This window comes from Triturus cristatus, chromosome 7 (genome assembly GCF_964204655.1).
Source record: "Triturus cristatus chromosome 7, aTriCri1.1, whole genome shotgun sequence".
In the NCBI taxonomy this organism is placed as follows: domain Eukaryota; kingdom Metazoa; phylum Chordata; class Amphibia; order Caudata; family Salamandridae; genus Triturus; species Triturus cristatus.
The window spans coordinates 1,677,599,550-1,677,626,297 of record NC_140590.1 but is presented as its reverse complement, the minus strand read 5'-3'; the positions used below and the strand labels follow the sequence as shown (position 1 = coordinate 1,677,626,297).

General features: G+C 44.4%; 2 protein-coding genes across 4 annotated transcripts in view; one reads left to right on the top strand and one right to left on the bottom strand.

Annotated features, from left to right (window-relative positions):
• PLEKHG6 (pleckstrin homology and RhoGEF domain containing G6) overlaps positions 1–649 on the bottom strand; it is a 188,010-nt gene extending 187,361 nt beyond the window's left edge. Inside the window, exon 1 of one of the 2 annotated variants that reach the window (XM_085619788.1) lies at positions 90–649. The gene's annotated coding sequence lies outside the window, so the exon portion shown is untranslated. The remainder of the gene's footprint in view (positions 1–89) is intronic. The other variant, XM_085619787.1, reaches the window with a different exon arrangement.
• On the top strand, positions 132–24,876 carry LOC146812681 (uncharacterized). Of its 2 annotated transcripts, none has more exons than XM_085619789.1 (6): positions 132–258; positions 987–1,086; positions 20,471–20,562; positions 21,351–21,458; positions 22,851–22,979; positions 24,426–24,876. In XM_085619789.1, the coding sequence occupies exons 4-6, from the start codon at positions 21,405–21,407 to the stop codon at positions 24,564–24,566; spliced, it is 324 nt and encodes a 107-aa protein (XP_085475915.1). In that variant the 5' UTR covers positions 132–258; positions 987–1,086; positions 20,471–20,562; positions 21,351–21,404; the 3' UTR covers positions 24,567–24,876. The 2 variants fall into 2 exon arrangements, with proteins under 2 accessions (XP_085475915.1, XP_085475916.1); XM_085619790.1 differs by having other exon boundaries at positions 133–243.
• Positions 24,877–26,748: the final 1,872 nt, after the last annotated feature.

The following is a 26,748-nucleotide window of genomic DNA, read 5'->3' as shown; positions in this document are numbered from 1 at the left end:
TGCCTGGGACACGGGGCACCCAGCGCTCGCAGCACCCTCCCACCCTCCAGAGGTGGGCGTCACAGTTCACCACAGGCGGCTTTAATTACCTTGTCTTGCGGCTTTGGGAAAACAGATGAAAGTTCCACAGAACCGGCGGCAGCTAAGGAGGCGCGTGGGAGTGGAGAGCGCTCACCTGAGCAGCGCCGTCCACCCTCATCTGTAGGTGCCGCGGACGGCGTATCTCTTCACATCCAGAGGTCGGTAGGTGGTCTGCAGGTCAGTGTCGGTTCCATGGGTCTGTCCTGGGGCCGGAGGCGGGTACCTGATCCAAAGCGAGCGACAATCGGGTCCGTGGTCAGTAGTAATGCTGTGCCTTACACTCTGCCCGGAATGAGTTAAGCTCCTGGCCTCCAGCAGTCAGCGCCTGTATCCGGACTTTCCCCCGGTGTTTGAATAACCCTGGCGGTGTTTGCTCTACTGAGTGCTTCCCCAACACCGAGCCCCGCCCTCCTCTGTGACAGGTAGGGAGGGAGGGCGTCACCTCACGCACACCTTACCTTTCAGGAAGGGGCGGAAGGGACCGCGGGCAGATGGAGGGAAGGGCCGGCCTGTGACCAGAGAGCCGGCGGTTCTGACAGACCATTAAACAATAGGAGGGCAGCTTTGAGACTGCTCGGAGAGCGGATGGCCAATGAGGAAGCTGCACGAATACATTCTAACCTCTCTGAGATGAGAATTACAAGTTGTGTGATATTTTAAGGGGTTTAAGTGAATTTGGTCATGACTTTGAAACGGGACCCTCCCTTTTGGGGCTTACATTCATGTCCCTATGTTCAAATGCAAAAACACAGATCGATTTCTTAAACAATGAATGTAAAAGGCGGTAAACACCCCTAAGGTAATCCATGTTAGCAATGCAGTCCCTGTTTACATTAACCTGTTTTACTTCCTTTTGCATTCCTTAAGATGACTTCCTTTTTCCAGGTGTTATTTCTCGTTCGTAGGGCGCAGTATGAAATCTGAGGCCTGTGTTGACCAGTTCAGGTTGTTGGTGCACGTTGATGACGGACAGGCAGTGCTTTAAACGGGAAAGGAAAAGTGCAGGTACTCAGCAAATTGAGCTATGACAGAGGGGGCGTGGCGAAGTGGCGGCTTTAGGGGTGGAGCCAGGGGCGGGGCTACTGGGAAACATTTACTAAGACTCAAAATTGTATTTGGCATGAATTCTGCAGTCTGTGTTTACTGCCGCTAATGTTACATCTCTGAAGTCAGGGGGATCGTGGAAAATCCAAGCATCACACAAAAAAGTGTAGCAAATGAGTCGAGTCATGTCCAGCATGAAAGTGGTAATGGTGTGCTATCTAACTGGACTTGCTATGGTGTGGTAGCGCACTGTCATTTAGAGACAGCACATTTTTCCTTGACGTGACCACTACATTTGTACAGACCTGCGGTTTTGCTGACAATGCTACACAGCGTGCCAAGGGTAACGTGTGGACCCGGGTCCCAGCCAGTGGCGTAGCCAGTGTGTCATGGTTCTGAGTGCAAAGAAGGAAACCAACTCCTGCCCCTGTTTGATCTGTGAAATACAGCAATAATCTGGGTTCAGTGGCTCCACAGACCGCTGTTCCCCTGCACCTGCTGCACCGATGTAAGCTAGGCCCCCTGTTCTAGACAATATTTATTTTTGTACATCAACCAGTAAAGTGTCTTGCTTTGTTTTGATCCTATTAAGTTCTTCCATGGCACTTCAGAATTACAAAAGAACTGCTTCATTTTTTCTTTCTTACTTCCAATTTTGAAATATTTGTAGAATTAATTGGTAGGTTTTTATGTTTTGTTGTGGTAGCAAGAAATGACTTTCAGAAATCCTCTCCCTTTGCAGTCTGAGAAAAGTAGTAAACATGAAACTCCATGTTAAAAGAACAAGAAGCAATTTGTCAGAGTTTCACCTGACATTCAACCTCTGTGACAAGAAAGAGAGAAAAAGTTAAGGGCATCTTTTTGCTCTTTCACCTTTCTAACATGAGCAGTTATGTGCAGGGGCGGTTCCTCCACTAGAGCGGAGGAGCATCACCTCACTTAAATGTCCCTGAGATGAGAAATAAAATGGTAATTCATTATTTTTCATTCTGACATCCTCCCATCCTGAACCAGCATCAAAACGGAGTCGGGGCTGCTGCTGAATGGAAGTAGCAGGACTGGGAGGAGGGTGGGTTGTACGTGCACTTTTCGAAGTGTGCATTCTTTTTGACCAGCCGTCTTGTGACGGCCAGCTAGACATTCACACTTTGAAACCTCTAACCCAGCTGTCTTAGAACAGCTGGGTTAGAGCTACTGCAGGCCTCCATAGCAATGTGGAGTGCTGAGTGAGGCTGCTCCCACCAGTCAGGGAACTGCTTTCATGCTGGTGAGAGCAGCGCCTTGATTGGTCAATGGAGTTTTCTGGTGGTCGGGCTGCAGCATGACGAGGTCCGGAGCAGGAGTTTTTGTTGTTAGTAAAGTGATTTAAAAAAAAAAAATATATTTTAAGTTTGTTTGCGCGCCTGCCCGTTTATTTAGATATTTTTTTAATTTTATTTGAGCGTGTTGCCAGCCGCCACTGGTTATTTGGTGGATCACATCGAACTTCTAGAACCTGTGCCGCTTCCTTAAACAGCTCGACACAAATGTGAAAAAAAAACGAACACAAAAATGGACCCGACAATAGAACAAGAGAGCCTGGCTGATGAGGGGTTTTACCCCAAAACCAGTCCCAGGAGGCTTGTTTCTGGGTCCAGGGTAGACCTGGCTTGGCAGTTCGGGCTGGACTGTTCCCAGGAGGACTAATTTGCATATGGCTGGATCTGAACTGGGGTGGGGAAGTGAGCTAAAAAATGATGATGGATTCAACCCAGATCTGTGACTGGGAGTGAGTGCCTGAAAAGTTCCAGTGCTACGTCCATCCTCTCCTTGTGTTTGTGTGTGTTCACTTTCTAAGAGTGGCATTTCTCCAATAGAAATTAGCAAATCCACTTCAGTGGTCGAAGTGGGCGGGATTGGCAGGGCACGGCGTGCCCCTACTTCTTTAATTTCATGGATTCCGTTCCCCTACTTTCTTATTTTAAACATGTGTTCGGGAACGGGTGGAACGGGCAGAGAAGGAAAAGGACTCTGTCTTTTCCTTCTTGCCCAGAGAAGATGAGGACAGTGTCCAATTCTCCTGCCCTGTGTCTGTCAGCTGCCACCCCTCCTCTCTTCCTCTTTATTCCCTCTCTTTCCTTCTAGCCCCTCCTCACTTACTGAAAACCGAGACACCAAGAAACTGTTATCACCCTCTCTTTCCCCCTTTCCTTTATTTGCTTCCCTGTGAGATGGATCCAAAAAAGAAAAACACTTTTGCTGGAAACATTGTCTTTTTCTGACATTTTTCAATTTCTAAGTGCAGCCTCGGGATAGAGAGAAATAAAATATTTTAAAATATGAAAAATAACTAATTAAAGCAAGACAGTGTGGTTGCACGTTGGCCAGATTGATTTTTTTCCACACCTAAACACATTAGCGGCACTTTACAGTGTTTGCCAGTGAAGCGCTAATTTTGTTTATTCATCTTTCTTTGGACAACATTGTTTTCCCTGGTTGGAAAGGTGCACCATTCCTGGAGGTATTAAAATACCTGCTTGATGGGTGAATTGGAAAACAAAATGTGTACAGCGGCTGTGTGTTCAAGAATTACGTTTTGTAAGGATATAAGCAATGTATAGTGAAACGGGTCCCTTCCGGGCCCTGTAGTCATGTCCTTCACTTTTCATGTAAAAGCACTCACTGATTTCTGAATAATGAGTGTAAAAGTGTTAGGGTAACCATGTTGTTCCTGCTTACATTTCACATGCTTTACTTAATCTTGCATTGCCTATGAGATTTTGGTTTTTCTAGGATGCTGTTTTTATTTTTATTTTAGGCAGCATATTGCTCTTGTGTAGTGCATAATTTGAATTGAGTCACATCCAGGTGTTTATAGAGTGTCACAATTGGTTTGTAGTTGAAGGCAGCGCAAGTTTCTCTCAGTGGTGCAGTATGGTGTTTAGTGGGGGAGAGGATGTGGCACTATGGTCAGAGCTGCTGAATTTAGAACTGGGGAACCAGGTTCAGCCTTCATGACCAGACCACCAGACCACTCCCCTGAGGGAGCACATTCCTATGCTAGACCTTGATCTAGCAAGATCTTAAAAGCCCTGATGTCTTAGCACCAGCAGGAGGACCCTAGCGGTGGCAAGTGTGGGTTAACCTTGACGGTCTGTCCACCACAATTCATTCTGAAGTTCACCTCCAGTCTTGGGGGCAGGCCTATGAAGCAGCACACCATAGAGTGACAGTGACTCTGTCACCGAGGTCACAGTACCCTTGAACAGGGTGGCTCTAGGGTAGTGCAGCCACACCGGGCGTTGACTTCAGGTGGGAGCGTCGTGTTTGCAAGCATATAATGGTTTTAAAAGCACTTGCTGCCTCCTTCCTGGCCTCCAGCAATTTTCAGCAACAATAAAAATGCCATGATAACTCCAGTGATTAATGTTCTTAGTAGAGAGAGATGGTGTTTAGTCTAGTGGAAGTTTTGACTTGTGGAAAGGATGCTCAGAGGGTTAATGTGCCTTCTGCTAAGAACATGTACCATGCGGATCACAAAGTGCACATAATGTAAATAGGTCAGTGGGTTACTGCTTTGTCAGAGAGACCCTATTGTGACTTGCAGTTAATAAGTTAAAATCCTAACATAGAACAGTCAGCTGTTAACTGTCATGTAAGAACTGCAAACAAACTGCAAGGTATAAATTAGAGCGTTATTGTTTTTTCCCCAGTCTTTGATTATCCTAATGTTGCAAAAAAGGGTTCATTTGGTTAGAAATCAATTCTAATTATTAAAGAGAACCCCCAACCATCTTATTCCGTTTTAAATTCTGAGTATGTGTTTCTCCAAACCAATCATTATTAAATTATGTTGCCCACTGGTATGGTTGCCATGTGACTCCTACACCTTGTAGTCCTTTGTCTTAGGTAACATTTCCTATACAGTGATTTACACACGTATGATTGATTGTCTCTGTGTAATATATGTGATGCAAAGTGCTCTGACACCCTACACCGGTATTATTGGCGCTGTATATTTTCTGATACATTATATTTTTGAAATTTTTACACATGTTAACAATCTCTGCAAAGATTTTTCCTTATTAGTACCAGTGGAACATACAACTGCAGCAGTGAGAAAGGTGACCAGTCAACCTTTGCAAGGGGCCCTCCACTTCACAGCAGCACAAGTCAAATTTTTTAGTAACTTTTGATCTGTTTGAGCTATAAACAATTTATTAGTTAAAATCGTCAGATTATGCAGCAGATGATGTATTATGTGGCGAATATGGCAGAGCCATAATTATGTGGAAAACATTTGCAGACTAGGATATTTTGCCATTCATGTTTAAACTGCTGTTGTGGGAAAAGGGAGAAGTGCTGATGACAGAAACTCCATGGCTGGGAGACAAATGGCTTCTGATTCCACTTTTGAGCGTATTTGAGACGTTCTGTGATTGGAAACTTATCCCACTTTGTGAATGTATTTTAATGTCAATAACTGATATCAAACCTTAAACATGCGTATCCATTGGTTGAATTAAATAACGTAATAAGCTGTAACCGGTTAGTGAAATGGGAAACAAATACAAAAAATTGGGATATTTTGCTCTTTCCGCCACACCTCTGACCCCGCCCACAGATCCAATCCTCAGGTTATTCCCGCCCTCTGATTCTCCGCCCACAGTTCCCCTCCTTTTTTCCCCCCACTTCGACCACTGATCCACTTACACCAATAAGCAGGATTTATCATCACTATTCCAAACACACCAAATATGGTATCGCTACCCCTTTCAGATCAGATATTAGCACTGAAAAACATATCAGGGAATTCTCAATGCAAACCAATGAGAGCAGCAGGCCTCACAGCAGTGAGAAACCACATGGGCTGTTTGTCACTACCTGGACATGCCACACAATAAAGGCACATGTTCTACCTTTTACCTGCACAGTACCCTTCCAGTAGGGCTACCTAGGGCCTACATTAGGAGTGACCTATATGTAGTAAAAGGGGAGTTTCAGGCTTGGCAAGTAACTTTGAATGCCAAGTAACTGTGGCAGTAAACTGTGCACCCAGGCCCTGCAGTGGCGGAGGTCTGAGACTGGTTTGAAAGGCTACCTCTGTGGGTGGCGCAGCAGTGCTGCAGACCCACTAGGTGCATTTAATTTACAGGCCCTGGGTATATGGGATACCACTGTACAAGCGACTTACAGGTAAATTAAATATGCCACACATGTGTAAGCCAATCATACCAGCACTCCGCACAGATGAAAGGTAAAAACCTTTATTTAGAGGTATGGAAACGTCCACTCGTAGCTGTATAACAAATTTAAAAGGTTTTTACCTTTCATCTGTGCGGAGTGCTGTTTAAGCTTGGGCAACGTTTGGAGCATGGATATTCGGGCGGCAGCCTCGCCGTTGAGCATGCACCACCCCGCGAAATATGGGGGCCACTCGGCTTGGTATCTAACCGTGCCGACTATGTGGAGCATAGATGGAGGATTTAGGAAAGGTTCCGATTGCTGAGGCTCATCCACGTGCTTTTAAATTTGTTATGCAGCTACGAGTGCGGTGATGGATACCAGACATTTTTCCGTGGACTTTATTAAATTCAAGGCCCCACATAAAGGAGGAGCCTATTTGGGCTGTGGAATTTGCATTTAAGATGTCGAATGGAGACTGGAACTGCCGTCAGTGCACCTCTGAGGAAGAAAGCAAGCTCTTCGAAACGTGTCAGGTTTCAAGGACGGAACAGCTGTTATATTGAATTGACAGTCAGGACGTTTCCATACCTCTAAATCATGGCTACTCCAAAACTTTCGATCGGGGCCAAATTTACAGTGTGGTGTGTGGCCGAGGGCCGCACCGGTGGGGGCGGGGTCAGTGGGGGAGGAGGGCGGGGCTAGAGCAAAAAAAAACAGGGATCATGAAGTTGAACACAGGCCCCTGCAGCAGACACATTCATCCACTGAGCCACTAGACCTGGCATACATGCATCTCTCTCTCTCTCTCTCTCTCTCTCTCTCTCTCTCTCTCTCTCTCTCTATCTCTCTATCTCTCTCTCCCTGTCTCCCTCTGTCTCCCTCTCTCTGTTTCCCTCCCTCTCTCTCTCTGTCTGTCTCCCTCTCTCTCTGCCCCCTCCCTCTCTCTCTCTGTCTCCCTCCCTCTGTCTGTCGCCCTCCTCCCTCTGTCTGTCTTTTTCTGTCTCCCTCCCTCTGTCTCCCTCCGTCCGTCTCACTCCCTCTGTCTCCCTGCGTCCATCTCCCTCTGTCTGTCTCCCTCCCTCTGTCTCTGTCTGTCTCTCTGTGTCTGTCTCCCTCCCTCTCCCTCTCTCTCTCTTCCTCCTCCCTCTGTCTGTCTCCCTCCCTCTGCCTCCCTCCTTCTCCCCCTCTCCGTCTCCCTCTCCATCTCCCTCCCCGTCTCCCTCTGTCTCCCTGTCTCTGTCTTTCTCTCTCTGTATCTGCCTCTGTTTGTCCCTGTCTCTGCCTCTATCTGTATCTGTCTGTCGCTGTCTCTGTCTGTCCCTGTCTCTATCTGGCTCTGTCTCTATTTCTGTCTGTCCCTGTCTCTATCTCTGTCTGCCTCTGTCTGTACCTGTCTCTATCTGTCTCTGTCTCTATCTCTGTCTGTTTCTGCCTCTATCTGTCTCTGCTTCTATCTGTCTCTCTGCCTCTATCTGTCTCTCTGCCTCTATCTGTCTCTCTGCCTCTATCTGTCTCTGTATCTCTATCTGTTTCTTTCCAAACAGGAAGCTTCCCAAAACGCCCTTTTAAAAGTCAGCTGGGAAAGCGCTAACAGCTGACTTTCAAAGGGCCTTTTGGGAAGCTTTCTGAAGGTGCCCTGACGTCACAGAGGCCGGCAGTAAACACAGAAGATGGCTGCAGGAGCATATGTAGTGAATACCTATTTAATACATCTTCACTACGTATGCTCCTGCAGTCATCTTTACTGCTGGCCGTGGAAACTGCAGCACAAGGTCCGCGGGCCACCAGTGAAGGGGCCGTACTATGAGTACCATTGCTCTAAATAAAGGGTTTTACCTTTCATCTGTGCGGAATGCTGTTTAAGCTTGGGCAACCTTTGGAGCATAGAGATATATATATATATATAGCGTAGTGTGCATAGTCGCGCTACGCGAAGTTGCACTTGCGCTTCGTGTAGCTACGTGAGCGCACGTAGTTGCTTGTCCCTTCCATTCGCGATGCGTTTTTCTTGCTCGCGAACGCGTATTGCGTGTTCGGGAGTCTGTTTGTGTGTTCGGGAGATAGTATCTCACAAACTTTCCCATGTGGTCGCCTATGGGCGCGGTCATCTTGTTTTTCACTTGTCCTACCCATTCGCGATGCCTTATTTCCTGTTCTGGGTCGCGTATAGCGTGTTCGCGATGCGCATGTCACGTTTGGGAATGCGATTAACGTGTTTGCGATGCAATTTGCATGATCGCAGGGAAATATCGCACAAACTTACCCACGCGGTCGCGACGGGCGCGGCCATCTTGTTTTTTCACTCTATGCTATGGTTCTGGGGTCTGTTTTAATATCCTCCCTCTATCTTTGCCATCCTTACATTTTTACACAGTTTGTCTGATCTTTTTTTATTTATTATCTATCCCTCTCTATCCCTAAGTCTATATTTTGTATTTTATTTCTACTATTACTGCGTTTTTTTTCATTTTTCTCCTGTTTTATATTTCTTCTTTCTTTAAGCTGCTACTCCTTCCCCTAACTTTATTTTTCCCTTCTAAATTTTCTATTGTGCCTCCCGCTCACCCTTGAACCATCATGCCTACGGGTATTAATGGTAACGGGCGCTCCAACGTCAAGGCGCCTGCGCCCAAGAGCCGCCTGCCTTGCAGCAGACTGCGCCGACCAGGGGTGCAGGCCGGGAGCTTTTTGGAGAGGCGGAGGTGGCCGCCCTTGTTTTTTTTGTGTAGCGCCACCTCCCCTTGACCTAGGCGGCAGGTCTGGCTCCGGGTACCAGATACAGGAGCGTCACCGCCGGTGGCCGAAGGTGCGCCGGGCTGTGTTTCGGCACTCAGGGGTCCAGCGCACTGTGGTAAATAATTTAATTACCGGGACTTAATTTGATGCGGAAAAATCTATAATAATAGCTCAGTAAAATAAGAGGCAGAATCCGTGGTATTAGAGGTTCGGAACGGGCTTTATTCCAAAATCAATTCGAATTGATTGGCTCCATATTCCATCACCACGAAGGTTCAGGAAGTGAAGGACCAACTTTATTGACAAGTAATCATTTTTATACAATAGGCATTACAGTGAAACAGATGCAGGAGGCGTAACAGTTGATAATAAAGATAAGAACATACATGCGTAACTAAAATAGGTGTAACTGGGCGTAACTTAAAGAACGTCATTGGATATGATGTCATAAATGGGTGGTTCCACGGAAGAATTTCGCAATGTCAGCAGAAATACTTGGCAGAGATGCGCGCGCAGCAGCATGACGTGTGATTGACGTGCAACTAGGGGGTGAAGGGAACTTGACATTTAGCTCTACATGTGGAGACAGAAGTCTGAGGTTATGTCAACCTAATCCCAAATCATATCTAACATCCTATGTTTAAAAAACTGTGTTATCCAAAGAGAGAGGTTTCTTAGGATAGAATCTTATTCTATACTGACTATACTGACTGTTAGTGCGTGTACAAGCGTCTAAGTGTCTACACTAGATGCGAGGGCAGAAATCTTCCATAGTAACAGGGCTATGAATTACTTGCATAAAGACAGAGAAGCCGGGCCTTTTGCTCGGTAGCTGAAAGAATGTTTACTTAAACTACTAGACAGGAATGCATTGGGTGAGGAGCGGAGCAGAGCAGATAATCTTGAAGGTGAAATACAGTTTTTGGCAAGCAGACAGGTCGAGTCAGGCACCGTTAGCCGCACAGGGAGTAGGACAAAGTTCATGGATACAGATGCGAGCTCAGACTGGAGCTTTCAGAGGCAGAAGGCAGAAAAGGCTTGATGGCAGAATCAGGGCCTACTCGCCGGGACTGTAAGAAATGTGGGAAGTGAACCATATGCAGCCGGTGGCCTTTCATACTTAGGAATAGAATATCCGGCCCATTTATGGCGGATCTGAAAGAGAACATGTTGACGGTGGACGCACATGTGTTTGCGTCTTCATAACTGGAACTGGAGGAAACATACATGTACTTATGATTTATACATGAAACCGTTGGGGTCCAAGATAGGGGACATAACTAATCATAAAAATCCATATTTCCACATTCCCTCCTTGTCCCCTACTTGCCCTTAAGAGATATCAATCTTCATCAATCCGTTGATTTGTTCATATAACATCATTTGTTCTTCTTTCTTCTTCCGGAATCTTGAATGAAAACTTGGATGTGGGATACACGAGGTGGCACACAGACCACAAATCGCTGGCCCACATTGTAGACATAAGCAGCAACTGAATAGTATGAGAAAGCCAATACCTAGGAAGGATAGGACCCTCCATCCAAAGGTAGATAATACACTCCAAAACCAACCGGACCAAGTCCAGGTGCCTGGATTCTGGTGTATCTGGCTTACAATCTTATGAAGGCGGGTTATGGCTTTATACACAGATGGCGAATTTTCTGGTATGAAAATGCAACAACTTGATCCGATGACCCTACAAGCTCCGCCCCTATCGGCCAGGATGACGTCAAGGACAAGACGATTTTGAAGCACAACAATCCGCATAGCAGACTGCTCTTCTGTTAAGTTGCCTAAGGCGGAAATAGTTTCGTTCACTACTGCTTCAAGGGTTCTGGTTAATCTACGTATCAGCTTACTATTAGTGACTGTACCTATATAAGGAAAGAAACCTTTATTAAAATCTGTGTATTTCTCCCATGCTGTTTCAGTGTAATCGACTATTGGGAGATCTCTCTGCTGTCTATTGTGTACTAAATGAGTATTTCTATGATAATCAGGAGGAGCTAGGAAAACAGGTGGTAGAAGGAATCCGATGTAACAGGTACCATCCCAATCTAGAGGCAAACGTGTATATGCGGTCTGACCACATACGAAGTAGGAATGGCGAGAAGCTCTAAATGTAGATTTGCCTTGATCACTGAATTCTATTACAGTGGTGCATTTACTGTGGCCCATGTGTATGGAGCCATTCTTACTTATGCATAGTTCCCCTTTAACTGGGAATACGGACATGGCAGGCAAAATTGGTGTAGCTTCAGATTCAACGTTCAGGATCATGAGGTTAAGTGTAAAATTACCTAATCCATATACTTCATTTTCTAGATCAGTTCCTGTTCTTTTGGGAAGTCCCTCCTTGTTAGGGTAACAGACTTTAAGCAGGACTAAGTTCAGGTTTCCCCAAACCCAGTTGTCTTGATAAACTGCGGAATTCGAATCTAGGGAATTAATTAAACTAAACCATGCTCCACAGGAGCCATTGTGTGTGAACGGATATGGAAAAAGAGGCAGAATTCCCTTATAGTTCTGATAGGGAGGGAGTCGGCCACATATCCAACAATTTGTAGCATTGCTAGCCTGATGGGAATGATGTAACATACTAATAAAAGTGTTATTGCGCAGCGCAAATCTATATGACAACTCATGCGGGGGAAATTCACTAAAAGAATGTTCAGCAGTAACATTATATACATGTTTAGAAATAGGATAATATATGTGCAACAATATACTTGCAGCGATTATTAAAAGACATAGGAAAAACAGAATTAATAACGTCACTGTGCAATGACTACGCAGTGATTTACAGTACGCATGTTTTTTCAACTGGATTTGATTACTTCTTTCTCTATTCCGGTCCAAAGGATACATGTCAGAGACAAATTCAACCGATTCACCTTGGAGAGGACTTAAACAATCAAATTGTCTGACTTATTGGACCGTAGTTTTAGTCTATATAGTTCTGAGTTCGTTTTTTCAACCAAAGGAAGCTTTGAGTCTGTTTTTGAGGGAATACAGGGTTTAGTCTCTATATCGGATGGTAGTCCATGAAATTTCTTGATATGACTTGAATGTATCCAGCCTTTTCGACCTTCGATCTTCACGGCTGTCCTCGTGGTTAACAGTACGATTTGAGGCGATTTCCACCTAGGATCCAGCTGAGACTTCCGGTCAAAGTTCCTCACTAACACCAGGTCCCCTGGAACTACGTCGTGGGGTTTCACCTCGGTGTTGTCGGGAAAGGCTGCAGCTACCTGTGAACGACAAGATTGTAGTGCAGACATCAAGGAAGCTAGGTAATCTGTCAGCATATTACAGTCAACGTCAGTTATTTTACGAGGTATAGGCGTCCCCCACATATTTGGTGGTCTACCGAAGATCACCTCATAAGGGGATAGCCCTGTTCGAGAGTGCGCTACCATTCTCATGTAAAAGAGTGCAACTGGTAAGGCTACTACCCAGTCGACACCTTTCTCTCTACATATTTTGGACAATCTAATTTTCAGAGTTTGATTATGTCGTTCCACGAGACCTGCTGCCTCGGGGTGTCGGACACAATGAAACCTCCATTGATAGCCTAACAAAAGTGAAACGTGTTTCATTAGTTCGGATGAGAACGGCTGGCCGTTATCTGAGTAGACAGCACGTGGTAAACCGTACCGTGGGAAGAATTCTCGAACTAACTGTTTGGCAGTAGTCGGGGCAGTGTAATCTGAAACCGGGTATGCTTCTGTCCAACGGGACAGAGCACAAACAACTACGAGAACATATTTGAATCCTCGACATCGTTCCATCTGGATATAATCCATCTGGAGGACTTCAAAAGGGTGATCAGGAGGCTGAAATCCACCCTGGTCTACGGGAATGCTTTTACCTGGGTTAGACTGACAACAGATCATACAGGTACGAACTTTTTGTTTAGCTGCTGCTCGTAAATGTTTGTTGAACCAAATGTGTTGAATGCTGTCTAGCATAGCCTTTTCTCCTAGGTGGGCAGGACTATGTATTGTATTTATGATATCTTGGACCATTGAGTCGGGAAGAAACCATACAGATTTTTCCTTCGTCATCCATCCCTGATCAGTTTGGATCCCTCCTAATTCAGTCCATCTCTTTATTTCTTCTGGTGTAGCATGTGTCTGTATGTCAATTACGTCAAGAGCGGGATCCTTAACCATCATGCAATGTGTTGGTGTCGGAACTATTGCCTTTGTCATGTCAGATGTGTGAGTTTGAGCAGTCTGTTTAGCTGTTTTGTCAGCTAGATCATTGCCTTGGGAAATGATATCAGTAACTTTCGTATGAGCTTTACATTTCATAATTGATATTGCAGTGGGCAGATGTATTGCATCTAATAAAGCATGAATGAGGGGTCCGTGCTGGATGTGGGCACCGTGGGAAGTTAAATAACCTCTCTCTCGCCACAGCACGCCGAAGTCATGTACAACTCCGAATGCATAACGTGAATCAGTGTATATGTTGACTTTCTTATTTGTGGCTTGAATACAGGCTTGTGTCAGAGCGATGAGCTCTGCTGCTTGAGCTGACAAGGTATTAATACGATTTGTTTCAATGACTTCAGTGTCTGTTGTGACTGCATACGCGGCCACTAGCTCTCCTGTACTTGTTCTCATACATGAACCATCTACATACAACGTCAGGTCTGGATCTGACAATGGGACGTCTGTCAAGTCTTGTCTGGGTTTCGTCGTAATAGTAATAACTTCAATACAATCATGCGCTAATGGGTCTGTTCCGTTTACTGGTAACAGTGTGGCAGGATTCAATGTACTACAACGTCTGATTTCTATGTGTGGCTGAAACAATGTTAGTTCGTAACCGGTGAGTCTTGCTATAGTCAAGTGTTGTGTTTGTGTGCGGTTCAAGAGAACCTCTACTGCGTGTGGTACTTGTACTGTTAATGGATGTCCTAACACTATGGCATCGCTTTGTCTGATTGCTAAAGCTGTCGCTGCCACTGATTTCAGGCACGCAGGCAGAGCCTGAGCTACGGGATCTAATGTACTAGAAAAATAAGCACATGGTTTGTGTGATCCTGCTTGTTCCTGTGTGAGTACTGACAAAGCAGTACCTTCGCGTTCTGTAACAAAGAGTATAAAATGTTTATTGTAACATGGTGTTGCTAAGACAGGTGCTTGACATAAAGCTTTCTTTAGGCTTTCAAAAGCGTGTGTATGTTCTTGAGTCCAAGGGAGGACAGTCGATGTGGCTGCCTCCTGTGCTGTCAACTGAATGAGTGGTTTTGCTAGAAATGCATACTGAGGGATCCACTGCCTACAATATGAAGTGAGGCCTATAAAAGCCCGCACCTCCTTTTGTGTCTTGGGTACTGACATGTTATCAATTAACTGTATGCGGTCGGATGTAAGCTGCCTTCCCTCCTTGGACAGCGAGTGACCAAGGTAAACAACTCGCTGGACACAGAATTGCAGCTTAGAAGGGGACACCTTGTGCCCCTTTTCGGCCAAAAAATGTAAAACCGTCAGAGAGGCTTTTTCACATTCATGTTCGCTTCGGGCGGTGATCAGCAGATCATCGACATATTGAAGCAGGGCAGTGTTGACTGGCATGTGGATACTGTCAAGTTCTCGTTTCAGTGCTTGGCTATAGATGCTGGGGCTTTCTGTGAATCCTTGAGGTGCGCGTGTGAATTTAAAGCTTCGTCCATTTAAACTAAATCCGAACAAGTATTGGCTTTCCGGATCTATTGGGACGCTAAAAAAGGCATTCTTGAGATCAATTACAGTAAAGAATGTTGCTTCGGAATCAATGGCTGTCAGTAATGAAGAAATGTCTGGAACTACGGGGTATTGTGGTACAATACATTTATTTAATTCGCGCAGATCAATAACCAATCGATATACTGGCGGGGCTTTCGGATCAGTTCGTTTAAGAATCGGGATTATCGGGGAATTACATACATTGGAGTCGGTTTCCACAACCACTCCTTGACCAATGAGCTCGTCAATTATTTGCAGTAAAGCCACTACAGCATCTGGGGGTAACTTGTATTGTCGCATTCGTGGTAGTACCACTCCTGCCTTTAGTGTGACTCGATATGGTGTAATGTTCATGCAACCAACATCTGTAGGGCCTTGTGCCCATAAATGTGTGGGTAAAGTCTGCAGTCGGTGATCCATGTCTCGGGACACATAGTGCCCTTTGAAATCGCGTAAAAACAATCTTACTCCTTCCGGAGAACAACATATTATAGCCCCTAGGGCTTTCAAAGTTTTTATTCCTAACAAGTTTTCTGGACATGATTTAGTAAGCAATAAATCTGTAGTTCGTGTCAAGGGACCAATCGTAAGGGAAAGAGGCTGTGATACTTCGTTAATGATAGGTTTTCCTGAAAACCCAAGGGAAATATTCTGTGAGCCTGAGAGGGGTGCCCCTGGAACTTCACTACGTTTTATGGTTGTTCGGCTTGCCCCTGTATCAAGTAAAAATTTTCTATCTTGGCCTAATAGTTCACTGTGTACATAAGGTCCTTCTTGATCTACCGGGACCTCGATAAGGGGTAAGCCAACTTCCCTCTCTAGGCTGTTTCATGAGTATCGTTGATAATCAGGATAGTCATACTGTGCGGTCTGGTACATCTGTCGTGTCGTTGTTTGTGTGGCAGCAATAGGCTGCTGTGGTGGAGCTGTCATAGATTGTTGCGGAGCTGGCATGGCCTGTGCATGCTGCGGAGCTCCTTGTTGGTTCTGATCCTGTCTAAGTGGCCGTGGTCTTTCTTTTGTATTACCTGTGGCGATATTATGTTTTAAAACTGGACAATCGTGTACATAATGACCTGGCTGTTTACAATAGTTGCATGTCCCTTTTACAGGACCGGTTGAAACACTGGACTGTGTCATACCCTTTTTATGACCGTCAGCTGGAACTGTCTGAGAAACTAGCATTTTCATTTTCGTGTCTTTCATGCGTCTTTGTTCATGTTCTTGTTCCTCTCTAATTCTATTGTGATGGTACTGTAGCATCTGTAACATCTGTGACGGAGAGTTACCTTGCCAGGTACTCTCGAATTTCAATACTCTATTCTTAACTTGGGGCAGGGCATTTTCAACTAATTTTGTCACAAACAGATGTGGATAAGATTCGCTACTTGCTTTTATTCCACTATTTATACCGAAACATTTTTCGAATCGGGCATAGAAATCACTAGTGTCCTCATCGTGCTTTTGTTTACAGGCTGAGATTGCACCCCAATCTTCCTTTTTCGTAGTTAATAATCGTGGCAGTACCTGTACTAGTAAACCTGGTAGTGTTTTGGTCTTTTCCCCAAGTCCTGAACCTGGACCTCGAGCTTTTTCCTCGTTTTCTAATGCTGTCCAATCTATCTTCTGGTCTCCCACCTCCCAGTCCTTTTCCTTGAGTTTTTCGTAAATGCCCGCAGGCATTAATACCTTCAATATTGTCATAATGTCTGGATAGGTATATTCTCCCATGAGCAACATGTCTTTAATTTCACGGTGGAAACCCGCTGGGTCTTTGTCATGACTGGGTACCACTTTCTTCATTTCTAATAGTTCTATTTTAGATATGGGTGTGTATACAAACACACGTTTAAACTGATTGTCATCACCTTTTATCGGGTGCACTTCGCGTAAGGGATTCTGTCTATCCATATAATACGTCGTTCTTTCTTTTATGGGCAGTGAGACATGTTCGGGACATACAAAAAGAATGTACTGCTTTCTGGATTCTAGTATTTCTCTAATTAACTCAGTACCTGGACCTCTCCATTTATTCGTGAGTAATTCAGTCAAGATATTAGGTAAGGGACCAGGATCGGAGTGTTGGCTTTTATATAATATAAGGAGTTGTTGAATCATATAGATACCAGCTAAACGCTGTTCATCTGGGGTGAGGTTCAAAAACGTGTGCGCTAATGTATTATCACTATATTTTCCGGGACTGTCAACCCAATGTACGGCTGACCTGGCTAATTCTTGTTCGTCCATAGAATCGAGTATATGATAACCCCTTCGTTCTCGGAGCAATTTGTCAGCAGCTTGGAACGAATGCTCGGGGGACCTTATATTTATTATTGGGTTTTGGAAGTTTCTGTTATTATCTGGACGTATCGGACGTATCGGATCAGTAAAGCCTCTAATATTATTACAAGATCTTCCTCTACCTACATATGCCATCGTTTCTAACTGTCCTGTGGGCAGTTCTAATTCTTCCTCCTCCTCGGTTTGTTCAGGCTCGTCTACTGCTAATCTTTCTTCGTGTATTCGTTCTACTTCTTTGCGGATCTTGCGGCACATAGCTACTATACATGATCGTTTATCGTGTCTCCCCTCTGATATATTCCGACCCCATGTGGTAAGAATTTGCATTTCTTCCGGATTTACCCCTGGTCGGTCTTGATTTCTGATCACACAATTTATGAAGAAACGTAACAGTTCCCCCTGTATCTCCACTTTCTGGTACTCCAAGGCTCTATTAATACTTTCGGAATCTCGTCCTGACTGGACAAAGTGATATATATTTTCTAAATGTGCAGTCATTCCTGGTAGCTTCCCTAAATATATTGCAGCTCGTCGGATACGTAGTGATGCCAGCAGCATTTCGTCCCCCTTTCCGGGCACCGGGTCATATCTACAATCTATTAGAAGTTCCTTAAGCGTGCCGGGAGTTACTAGTTTGGGCGTACGTTGGTGTGCTAATTCTTGAAAGGAAAGTTTATTTACTCTGGGTGGCGTGGAAAAAATGTTTGTTGTACCTCCCGTAGCACCACCTGGGGTGTTGGATGTGAAAGGATTCGTTGAACGTGATATAGCAACCATAGTTGTGGGTACAGCTGTAGAAACAGATGTGCTTGCCAGAACTTGTGTCGGAGTTTGTTGTTGCGGAGGTACAGACGGAGGAGGGTCTTGGCGTCGAACCCCCTCAGCAGGCGGTCTATGTGGCGCAGCATTAGCATACTCGGGAGCTGCGTCGTCTAAATAAGAGGAAAGAAAAACATCCTTTGCCGTTCTGGGATGCCCTTTGGGATGTACTTTTATCGGGAACAATGGGGGTGGCAAGTCTTTTGGTATCTCCGGAGTAGCCTTAGGTAACCCTTCGGCCAGAAGAGGATACATACCATTCATAAGGGCATTTCGTTGTCTGTCTACTTGTTCTGACTTTACTCGAGTACCTTCTTCAATTAATAGATTTTCTCGAACTTTATTTGAATTCTCCTTACTCTTCTCTTCTTGTCTACGTGCTTTTTCTGTACGTCTATACGATTCTTTACGCCATAATTCAATGGCATCTTTCTGTGATTGTCTAGCTTTCTTTTTCCATAATTCTTCCTCTACTTTCACGATGCAATCTGCATCCCAGGTCCCAGCTGTGGGCCACCTCTGACTTTCTGGTAATTCCTTGGTGTAGTCTACCCATAAATCAAGAAATAATATGGCGTCTAGGCCATGTTTATGATACATGAAGTACCCTGGAGTGTCCCTAGGAGGAATGAGAACAGCTTCTTCAAGTACCCCTTTTCTAGTTTTTATCTGTCTTAATTTCGAAAAGAGCGGCATTTTTGAGAACTGATCGGATCTGATACCTAATTCTGAATACGTTTAATACAACAAAACACAATAATGAACAGTCATTCACACCACAATATGCAGAACGTATTTAAAACATTTTAACATTTAACATTTAATGAACAACAATGATGGCCATTTAGGGAACTAGTCACTAAACATGATACTCAACACTAACTAGGTAATTCTGGATTATATACTGGACATATTTGATATACTGCTAAACAGTACAGATACACTGCTGAAACAGTGCAGACCGGATTTGTGTACCCAAACCCGTCTTGACCGGCACAACCTATGTGCACGTCAGAACGCCTCCCCGACAATGGTACTCACCGGGTAGCTTGGAACGGAAGGCCTCGGAACTGAACTGAACTGGACTCGGACTCGGACCGGACTCGACTCGACTCGAAACTTCGGAACTTCGGAACTTCGGAACCTGGCGGGCCTCTGTATACCTCGGATCTTGCTCTCTCAGCTAGGCTCTGGTCGGGATACTTCGCACTTCTCACCGCCTCGTCTGGGTGTTGATCACAGTCTCAGTTACCCCCGCTCGGCAGGAGGGAGATACAGGAAATCCTGTGGGTACGCGTTGTTGTCCGTCCAGCTGTGACAGGAGACCGGGCCTGCAACGCACCTCCGGCGCGTGAGATGAGAAAGTGTCCCTGTTCGGGCGCCATATATGTGGTAAATAATTTAATTACCGGGACTTAATTTGATGCGGAAAAATCTATAATAATAGCTCAGTAAAATAAGAGGCAGAATCCGTGGTATTAGAGGTTCGGAACGGGCTTTATTCCAAAATCAATTCGAATTGATTGGCTCCATATTCCATCACCACGAAGGTTCAGGAAGTGAAGGACCAACTTTATTGACAAGTAATCATTTTTATACAATAGGCATTACAGTGAAACAGATGCAGGAGGCGTAACAGTTGATAATAAAGATAAGAACATACATGCGTAACTAAAATAGGTGTAACTGGGCGTAACTTAAAGAACGTCATTGGATATGATGTCATAAATGGGTGGTTCCACGGAAGAATTTCGCAATGTCAGCAGAAATACTTGGCAGAGATGCGCGCGCAGCAGCATGACGTGTGATTGACGTGCAACTAGGGGGTGAAGGGAACTTGACATTTAGCTCTACATGTGGAGACAGAAGTCTGGGGTTATGTCAACCTAATCCCAAATCATATCTAACATCCTATGTTTAAAAAACTGTGTTATCCAAAGAGAGAGGTTTCTTAGGATAGAATCTTATTCTATACTGACTATACTGACTGTTAGTGCGTGTACAAGCGTCTAAGTGTCTACACTAGATGCGAGGGCAGAAATCTTCCATAGTAACAGGGCTATGAATTACTTGCATAAAGACAGAGAAGCCGGGCCTTTTGCTCGGTAGCTGAAAGAATGTTTACTTAAACTACTAGACAGGAATGCATTGGGTGAGGAGCGGAGCAGAGCAGATAATCTTGAAGGTGAAATACAGTTTTTGGCAAGCAGACAGGTCGAGTCAGGCACCGTTAGCCGCACAGGGAGTAGGACAAAGTTCATGGATACAGATGCGAGCTCAGACTGGAGCTTTCAGAGGCAGAAGGCAGAAAAGGCTTGATGGCAGAATCAGGGCCTACTCGCCGGGACTGTAAGAAATGTGGGAAGTGAACCATATAAAGCCGGTGGCCTTTCATACTTAGGAATAGAATATCCGGCCCATTTATGGCGGATCTGAAAGAGGACATGTTGACGGTGGACGCACATGTGTTTGCGTCTTCATAACTGGAACTGGAGGAAACATACATGTACTTATGATTTATACATGAAACCGTTGGGGTCCAAGATAGGGGACATAACTAATCATAAAAATCCATATTTCCACAGCACCCATCACCAGCTGTCCCACCGGTGGGCCAACATCTTGGACCGGGAGCAGGACCTGCTGGACCTGCTAGGTGTCGAGGTCGTGGGGCTTGGTGAGTAGCTTATATACTAGTAGTATAAGTGTTGTGCATTATTTTTTTCTGAATAGCAAGAATACTGCTGCTTACATTGCAGGTAAATTACGTTTCAAAATATTCTGTGATTGTTTGCAACATTGCGCTCGCTTGGGCTGATTATGTAAGAGTTTACTTAGAGAACTTAAGTTAGGTAATGCTATTGACAGATAGACTCTAGTCCTTCCTTTGTCCTCCTGTCACTAAGAAGAGATAGTGGTGGATGGATTGATAGGTTTAGTTAGTATTAGTTGGTAATTTTGTAGAGGTCTGCATGACACATCCTCTCTGTCACTGAGCGCTGCTTACCCTAGTCCTTAGTAGAACCTTTTGTAGTTTTTTTAGTGAGTGGCAAGGCTCACCAGTGGCACTAGCATAACATCAGACGCAACCAACCAACAATTTGGTGTATGCACAAATTTATGCATGTGTCCTACACCTATGCATTTTTGAGGGCTAAAATTTAAATGCAGACCTATTGAACAATTGGCCCGTCTGGAATATGTGGGCTAGGTCAGGTGGTACATAGGCTTACTTAGTATTCTGGAATCAGAATGGAACCGTGGATTAGTGTTCATAAATAATAAGTAGAGGGTCTGTGAGTCCCGCAATAATACTACTAGTTGATCTGATGAGATAGATCAATTTTATTGCAATTGTTGTTTCCTAAAATGCTTTTTGAGTCTTTTTAAAAAATATTTGATTTGTTTCACAGGACACCAATCATTAATGTTTGTCTCTTTCTTTGTTATATCTTACATGATCAGCACCCAGGGGCAAGACGGCGGGGTCACAGGCGGCGGCAGGACAACAAGATCAAGATGCCTCCCAGGGCCAGGACCGCTCCTCTACCGAGGGCTCTGCTGCTGGCCCCAGTAAGTCCTCCAGTGGTTATATTAATAATTATATTTCCCTAACTTTTACTGCACCTTATTTTTTCTGAACTATTATTTCTGTTTCCTAATTCTATTTTGTTTTCCAAATCTTCTTCGATCTAGACTGTTACTACATTCTTGTCGTTAGCCCTGCCTCCAACTGCCTCTGCCATGAGCCTATGACTCTCTGTACTACTCCTATTAGTCTGTAGCTAAGCTTGCCCAGTTGGCCACTCCTTATTTAAAATGTTAAATAAAACTCAGATTCAGCAATAGCTCTAGCAACGGAGTCCAGTCCTTTGGGTTGTCCTCTTCTGGTCTTCTTAATCTTTGAGGCTTTTCAACAATTCCCACCAACAAAATGCCCAATCAGATATTTGACTATTTTTGATAGGATATACAACTACTGTTGTGGGGATTCTGCACAGCCACATACATAACTATGCACAATAAAATAGGATGTTGGTGATGGGAGGTTGGACCTTCCTCACACCCCAGTCAGAACGCCCTATCCCCAAACCGACTAGCTATACTCTCTCATTAGGTCCCCGAACCTCCCCGAAGATACCCAATGATTAGATAACCCAGAACATAATAACACCCTTTCGCTCACTCACTCATGTAAGTCCAGCACACCAAATACCACAGCGTCTTTGTGTAAGTTGAAGTTCAAAAGGTCTATTTTGAACTGACAAGTGACAAGCTTTGTACGTTGTTCTACAATTCAAATCATTATACTATACGAGCCAGCTACAAAAGCAAAATGCATAAGGTTAAAACAATAAACATTGTTACAAGTCCACCGAAGAGTCAGATAAACGATCTCTGTGCGAATTCTGGGGGACCCCTCACCTTAGAACGTAGAAGTACTGGTTACATCATAAGCTGTGCAAAGCTCTGGTTCGTTCGTAGAAGGGAATCTTCTGCCTGTTATGAGAAAAATGGTGCGCGTTAGATAGTATAATGCAAGCATTTCTCAGTCTTTCCAAAAAGGGTAGCATGTTCTGGCTAAGCAAAACGGACTGACCAGAACTCTATAACAAAGTGGCTTGTTTTTCGACCTCTTGTCTTGTACGCAACGCTCAGACAGTAGCTGTATGAGCTCATGTGGGCTCAAAGGCGTCTTACACAACAAGCTGCAAGGTAACGTGTGCAAAAGACATGAAGCTAATATGGTGCATGGCTCAGGCTAACTTTGCAATGAGTAGAGTAGACTAGAATGACCCTAGGGACCATAACACTACTAGTGTCTACTCTACTCTAGTACCCGATTTGGACTAGTGATGTATGTTGTATATGTATGTATTCACTTTTTTTTCAATCTTGCTAGTGAAAAATAATGAATAGGGGAGGTGTATATGGCATCTAAAAATGTGTAATGTTTTTTTCTAGGTGTACTACCGACCACCACCAGTGCCTGGGCCAGCGGCGATGCGGCCATTCCGGAGGGAGCAGGAGATGTGGCAGCGGAACCTGCAGGAGCTACTTCATGGGGTGAGCCAGCAGCAGCGGCGGGCGGTGGTAAGCTATGTTCCTTACCTATTGACATTACACTAGCGGGAAGGGTGTACTGTTACTGTACACTCACTGTACTGTTAAGACTTAGTAAGTATGAAGTTGCAGTGAATATTAGACAATGGTTGAAGAAGAGACACCCTTTAATTAGCAATGGCATTAGCAGCAATAGTATTAGCAGCGTGAGTTGAGTAACCAATGGCCTCTTGTACCTAACTCCAACTCAGCTGTGAGTTTTATGGAGAAGACTAAAAGTCAGATCAGATCAGATGACCTTGATGGATGTGTTGAACAAAAAGGGAAAGAAGGGTGGAAGGAGGAAGGAGGGACGAGATGTAATATGACTGGCAGAGAAGGATACGTTGGAAGCATGCATAGGTGGCTGGTAGGAATCAGATGCATGGGTTGTTGAAGGATGGGTGGAAGGTCAAAGAAAAGTTGCCTGCATGGGTAACACCGTATGAGTGGAAAGGAAAGCAAGAATCGTCAGCGGTGTTTGGGTCAAACTCAAAGCAAGGCAAGCAAGGAGGGACGCATGGGTGGTTGTTGGTGAACAAACTAAGGTTTGTTGAGAGATTAAGAAGAATGTTAGACGTTTACTTTGAATGGATGGATGCCTGGATGTATTCATCATAGATAGCATAAGTGGCGACTGTCACTGGATGCAGACCAGAGTCTTTGAAGAGAATGTAAAAGAAACCGCGCCACAGTAGCAAAGCCGTGGAGAATATATATACGTTGTATTTTCAGAATACTCCCTTGACTAGTAGTTTGCAAGCACATCATATATATATTGTGTATGTATGTAGTTATCAGCGCCTTCCTCCGACTCAGAGGAGCACTCCCTACCTATGTTGATTTTACTGTCAGCCAGCCTGCTATGGGGGGTGGCCTATCTGTTGGTTACACAATCAATCAAAATAAAGTACCTCATGTTGTCCTATATATAAGCAATGATCATTGGATCAGATATATAATCTACCTTTTTGTAGTAGTCAGGTCAGGGTGAAAGTGAAATTGAGCAATTGCCCTTGATGTAACAGAGAGACTATGTCCAGTGCCACCCGTAAAAGAAAATTACGAGCTTCCCCACCTGCAGACAGTAGTAAATAGAACTAACGTGAGTCTGCGTCATGAGTCAGACTCGAGTATGTTTGTCTTGGGCGCAAGCTGACTCAGCTGGCATGCCGGCTTCAACAAGGTTATGTAATTTCACTAAACTAAAGAGAAAAAGAAGACTGGTGTACTGTGCCATAGTGCTAGCATAATGCCTGAAACTCCCACAAATGTCAGAGGCTGAGGAAGTGGGAGGACAGATACATACCACAAATGTTATGTACTGTGCTTGCTAGTGCTACAGCTACTATGCCACTATGTGTTGAATCAATTTTGTGTTACTGTTTTGCCTAGAGTAGTATTGGTAAAATATTTGTTTTTTCTTTCTTGATATAGCTCCTCCAAAAAACCAATGAAGAAGGAGTTGGGAGTCCTGGCGCGGCACCGGAAGCTGGAGGCCATCTACGCCGAGTACCGACGGCTGGTGGCTCTGGCGGAGGAGGAGGAGGCAGCCGCAGCTGCAGCCTCCTCCAATGACCCGGGCCCCAGCCAGGCCCCTCCAGTTGTTCGGCGCTGCGGTCAGGCAGCCTCCCGTCGTCGCCCACCAACAACACCCAGCACTACTGCTGCCCCCCCCTGTGGATGCAACTGAAGGGCATATGTGCGCTGCATGCTCCTCCGGAATGCGTGACTGGAGGAGGAGCTAGAGGAGGTCAAGAAGAGGCTCAAGGTCCTGGAGAGAGACATCCGAAGAGCCCGCCGCTAAAGACCCTGTTCAATAGACCCTTTTTTATATGTTCTTTTGGTGTGTGGGCGTTGGGGTTTCTATGGACAATTGGACTTTTGATGTTTTGGACTTTTTGTTTTGGACATTAGTTGGGGTTAGGGAGGGGGTGGGTCTGGTGGTGTTGTGGGATTTTTTACATAGTTTATTTTTGTTAGGGGATTAAATTATATATATTTATACGTTACATACGATGTGGTTAATGTTTTGTGGGTGGGGTTACTGTATTACGTCACACAGTTTCCTTGCTGCTGCAGGGCCACAGGCAGTGTTTGATTTAAATAATTTGTAAGACACAAACAGATAGATGCTGTACCCCTCACTGAGTGACTTGTCCTACTAGTACAGTCAGTCTCTCCTCCTCCTCCTAGTCCATTATACCTCCCCAAAACATCTTTTCTTTTCTTACCTGTAATTGATGTTTAAGTTAGGCACAGCGATGGCTGCATGACGATGCAGGTTGGGTTTCCGAAGAGAATGCAGAATCAGATGCCCTGGTTATGGTGGTAGTAGTAGTACTAGACACTGGCAGTAGCATTTACAAAAAAAGAAAATGTGACAGTCAGTCACCTGAGAGAACTCTGGGAGGAGTAGTAGAGCGAAATAAATAAAACATAATGGTGCAGGGGATAGCCTAGTACAACAAGTTACAAACTGTAGTTGTTTTCGAGTCACTCAACTAGGCCTACACTAGACACAAGCGTAACCTTTAGTGCTGTGTATAATAGGAAGGATGACAATCGATGCCGGCAATTAAGGATGAGGGATTAGGTTCCTTTTGTTAAAAAAGTTAACTCGCAAATATACTTCTCATCATGGGTGGGCAAGCAGAAGAAGATCCTCCCCCTGCCTTGAAATTGAATTAGTGTTGCTTTCGCCACATCCGCCCCAGCAAGCGTGTAATCAATTATTGGTGTACATTAATGTAGTCACACCTCAATAAATCACACAGCCTGGGGGAAGATGGTTAGGGTTTGATGAATGGTTGGGAAGGGGGGTTTGGGGAAAGGTTTGATAAAGAAAAACAGTACGCATGGACAAACAACAACAAAAGAAAACACAATCTTTGTAGACTACCATATCCATAAATGTGTTAAGGGTGAAAAAGGAAATGCATGCATGATGATGATAACTTGATGGTTAATAATGATAAGTAAAACCTACTAACTACTACTAGACAATTAGACAGTGCAGGGCATCAGTATTAATATTATGCACATTGCCTTGCCTGTCTGCCCCCATAGAGACACAGATTACATACAGTTTGTGTTCTGTTATGTTGTCCCGGGCTTACTTTTAAAGATAGCAAAGAAAATTTAAAAATAGCTGTAGGGATGAATTATAAGCAGAGAGCAAACATAATTAATAATAACAACACCTGGTATTAATGATTGAAGACAAAAAATGAATCACATTGTTTAAAAGATGAAGAAAGTTGATACTGTTACTGTGTTATCCTGGTCAAATGGGGAGTTGCATCTCGGCATGCCTATTGGTCCTCAGTCCCTATCATGGATTCTCTGTCAATCAATTTTGGGTGATGCCACTGCCTTCCTGGCATATGTAGATTCGTTGGGAAGGTAAGTGTGTGTTGTTTTTCCAAGTATAGCACAGGGTAAAAGCCGGCCTGTAAGTGTAAAAATGGAAAAACAAATCGGATATTGAAAAATCAATTAATAAAAAAATGCATCAATTATGGTGGAGTGCAACAAGACAGAGAAGAGAACAATTTTAGACTGAGGCAGCATGGATAGATACATCATGTCTGTCTACTCTGTTTACAGTATTTTTTAAGCTACACCAACAACAGGACAGAGCATGCCCACGGCACCGGGCCGTGACCAAACCTCCATGTAGCTGAAATTTTGACAGAGCCAGACAGAGCACATATACAGCAACCTGGCATTTTCAAAATTAAGTGAATAAATCAATGCA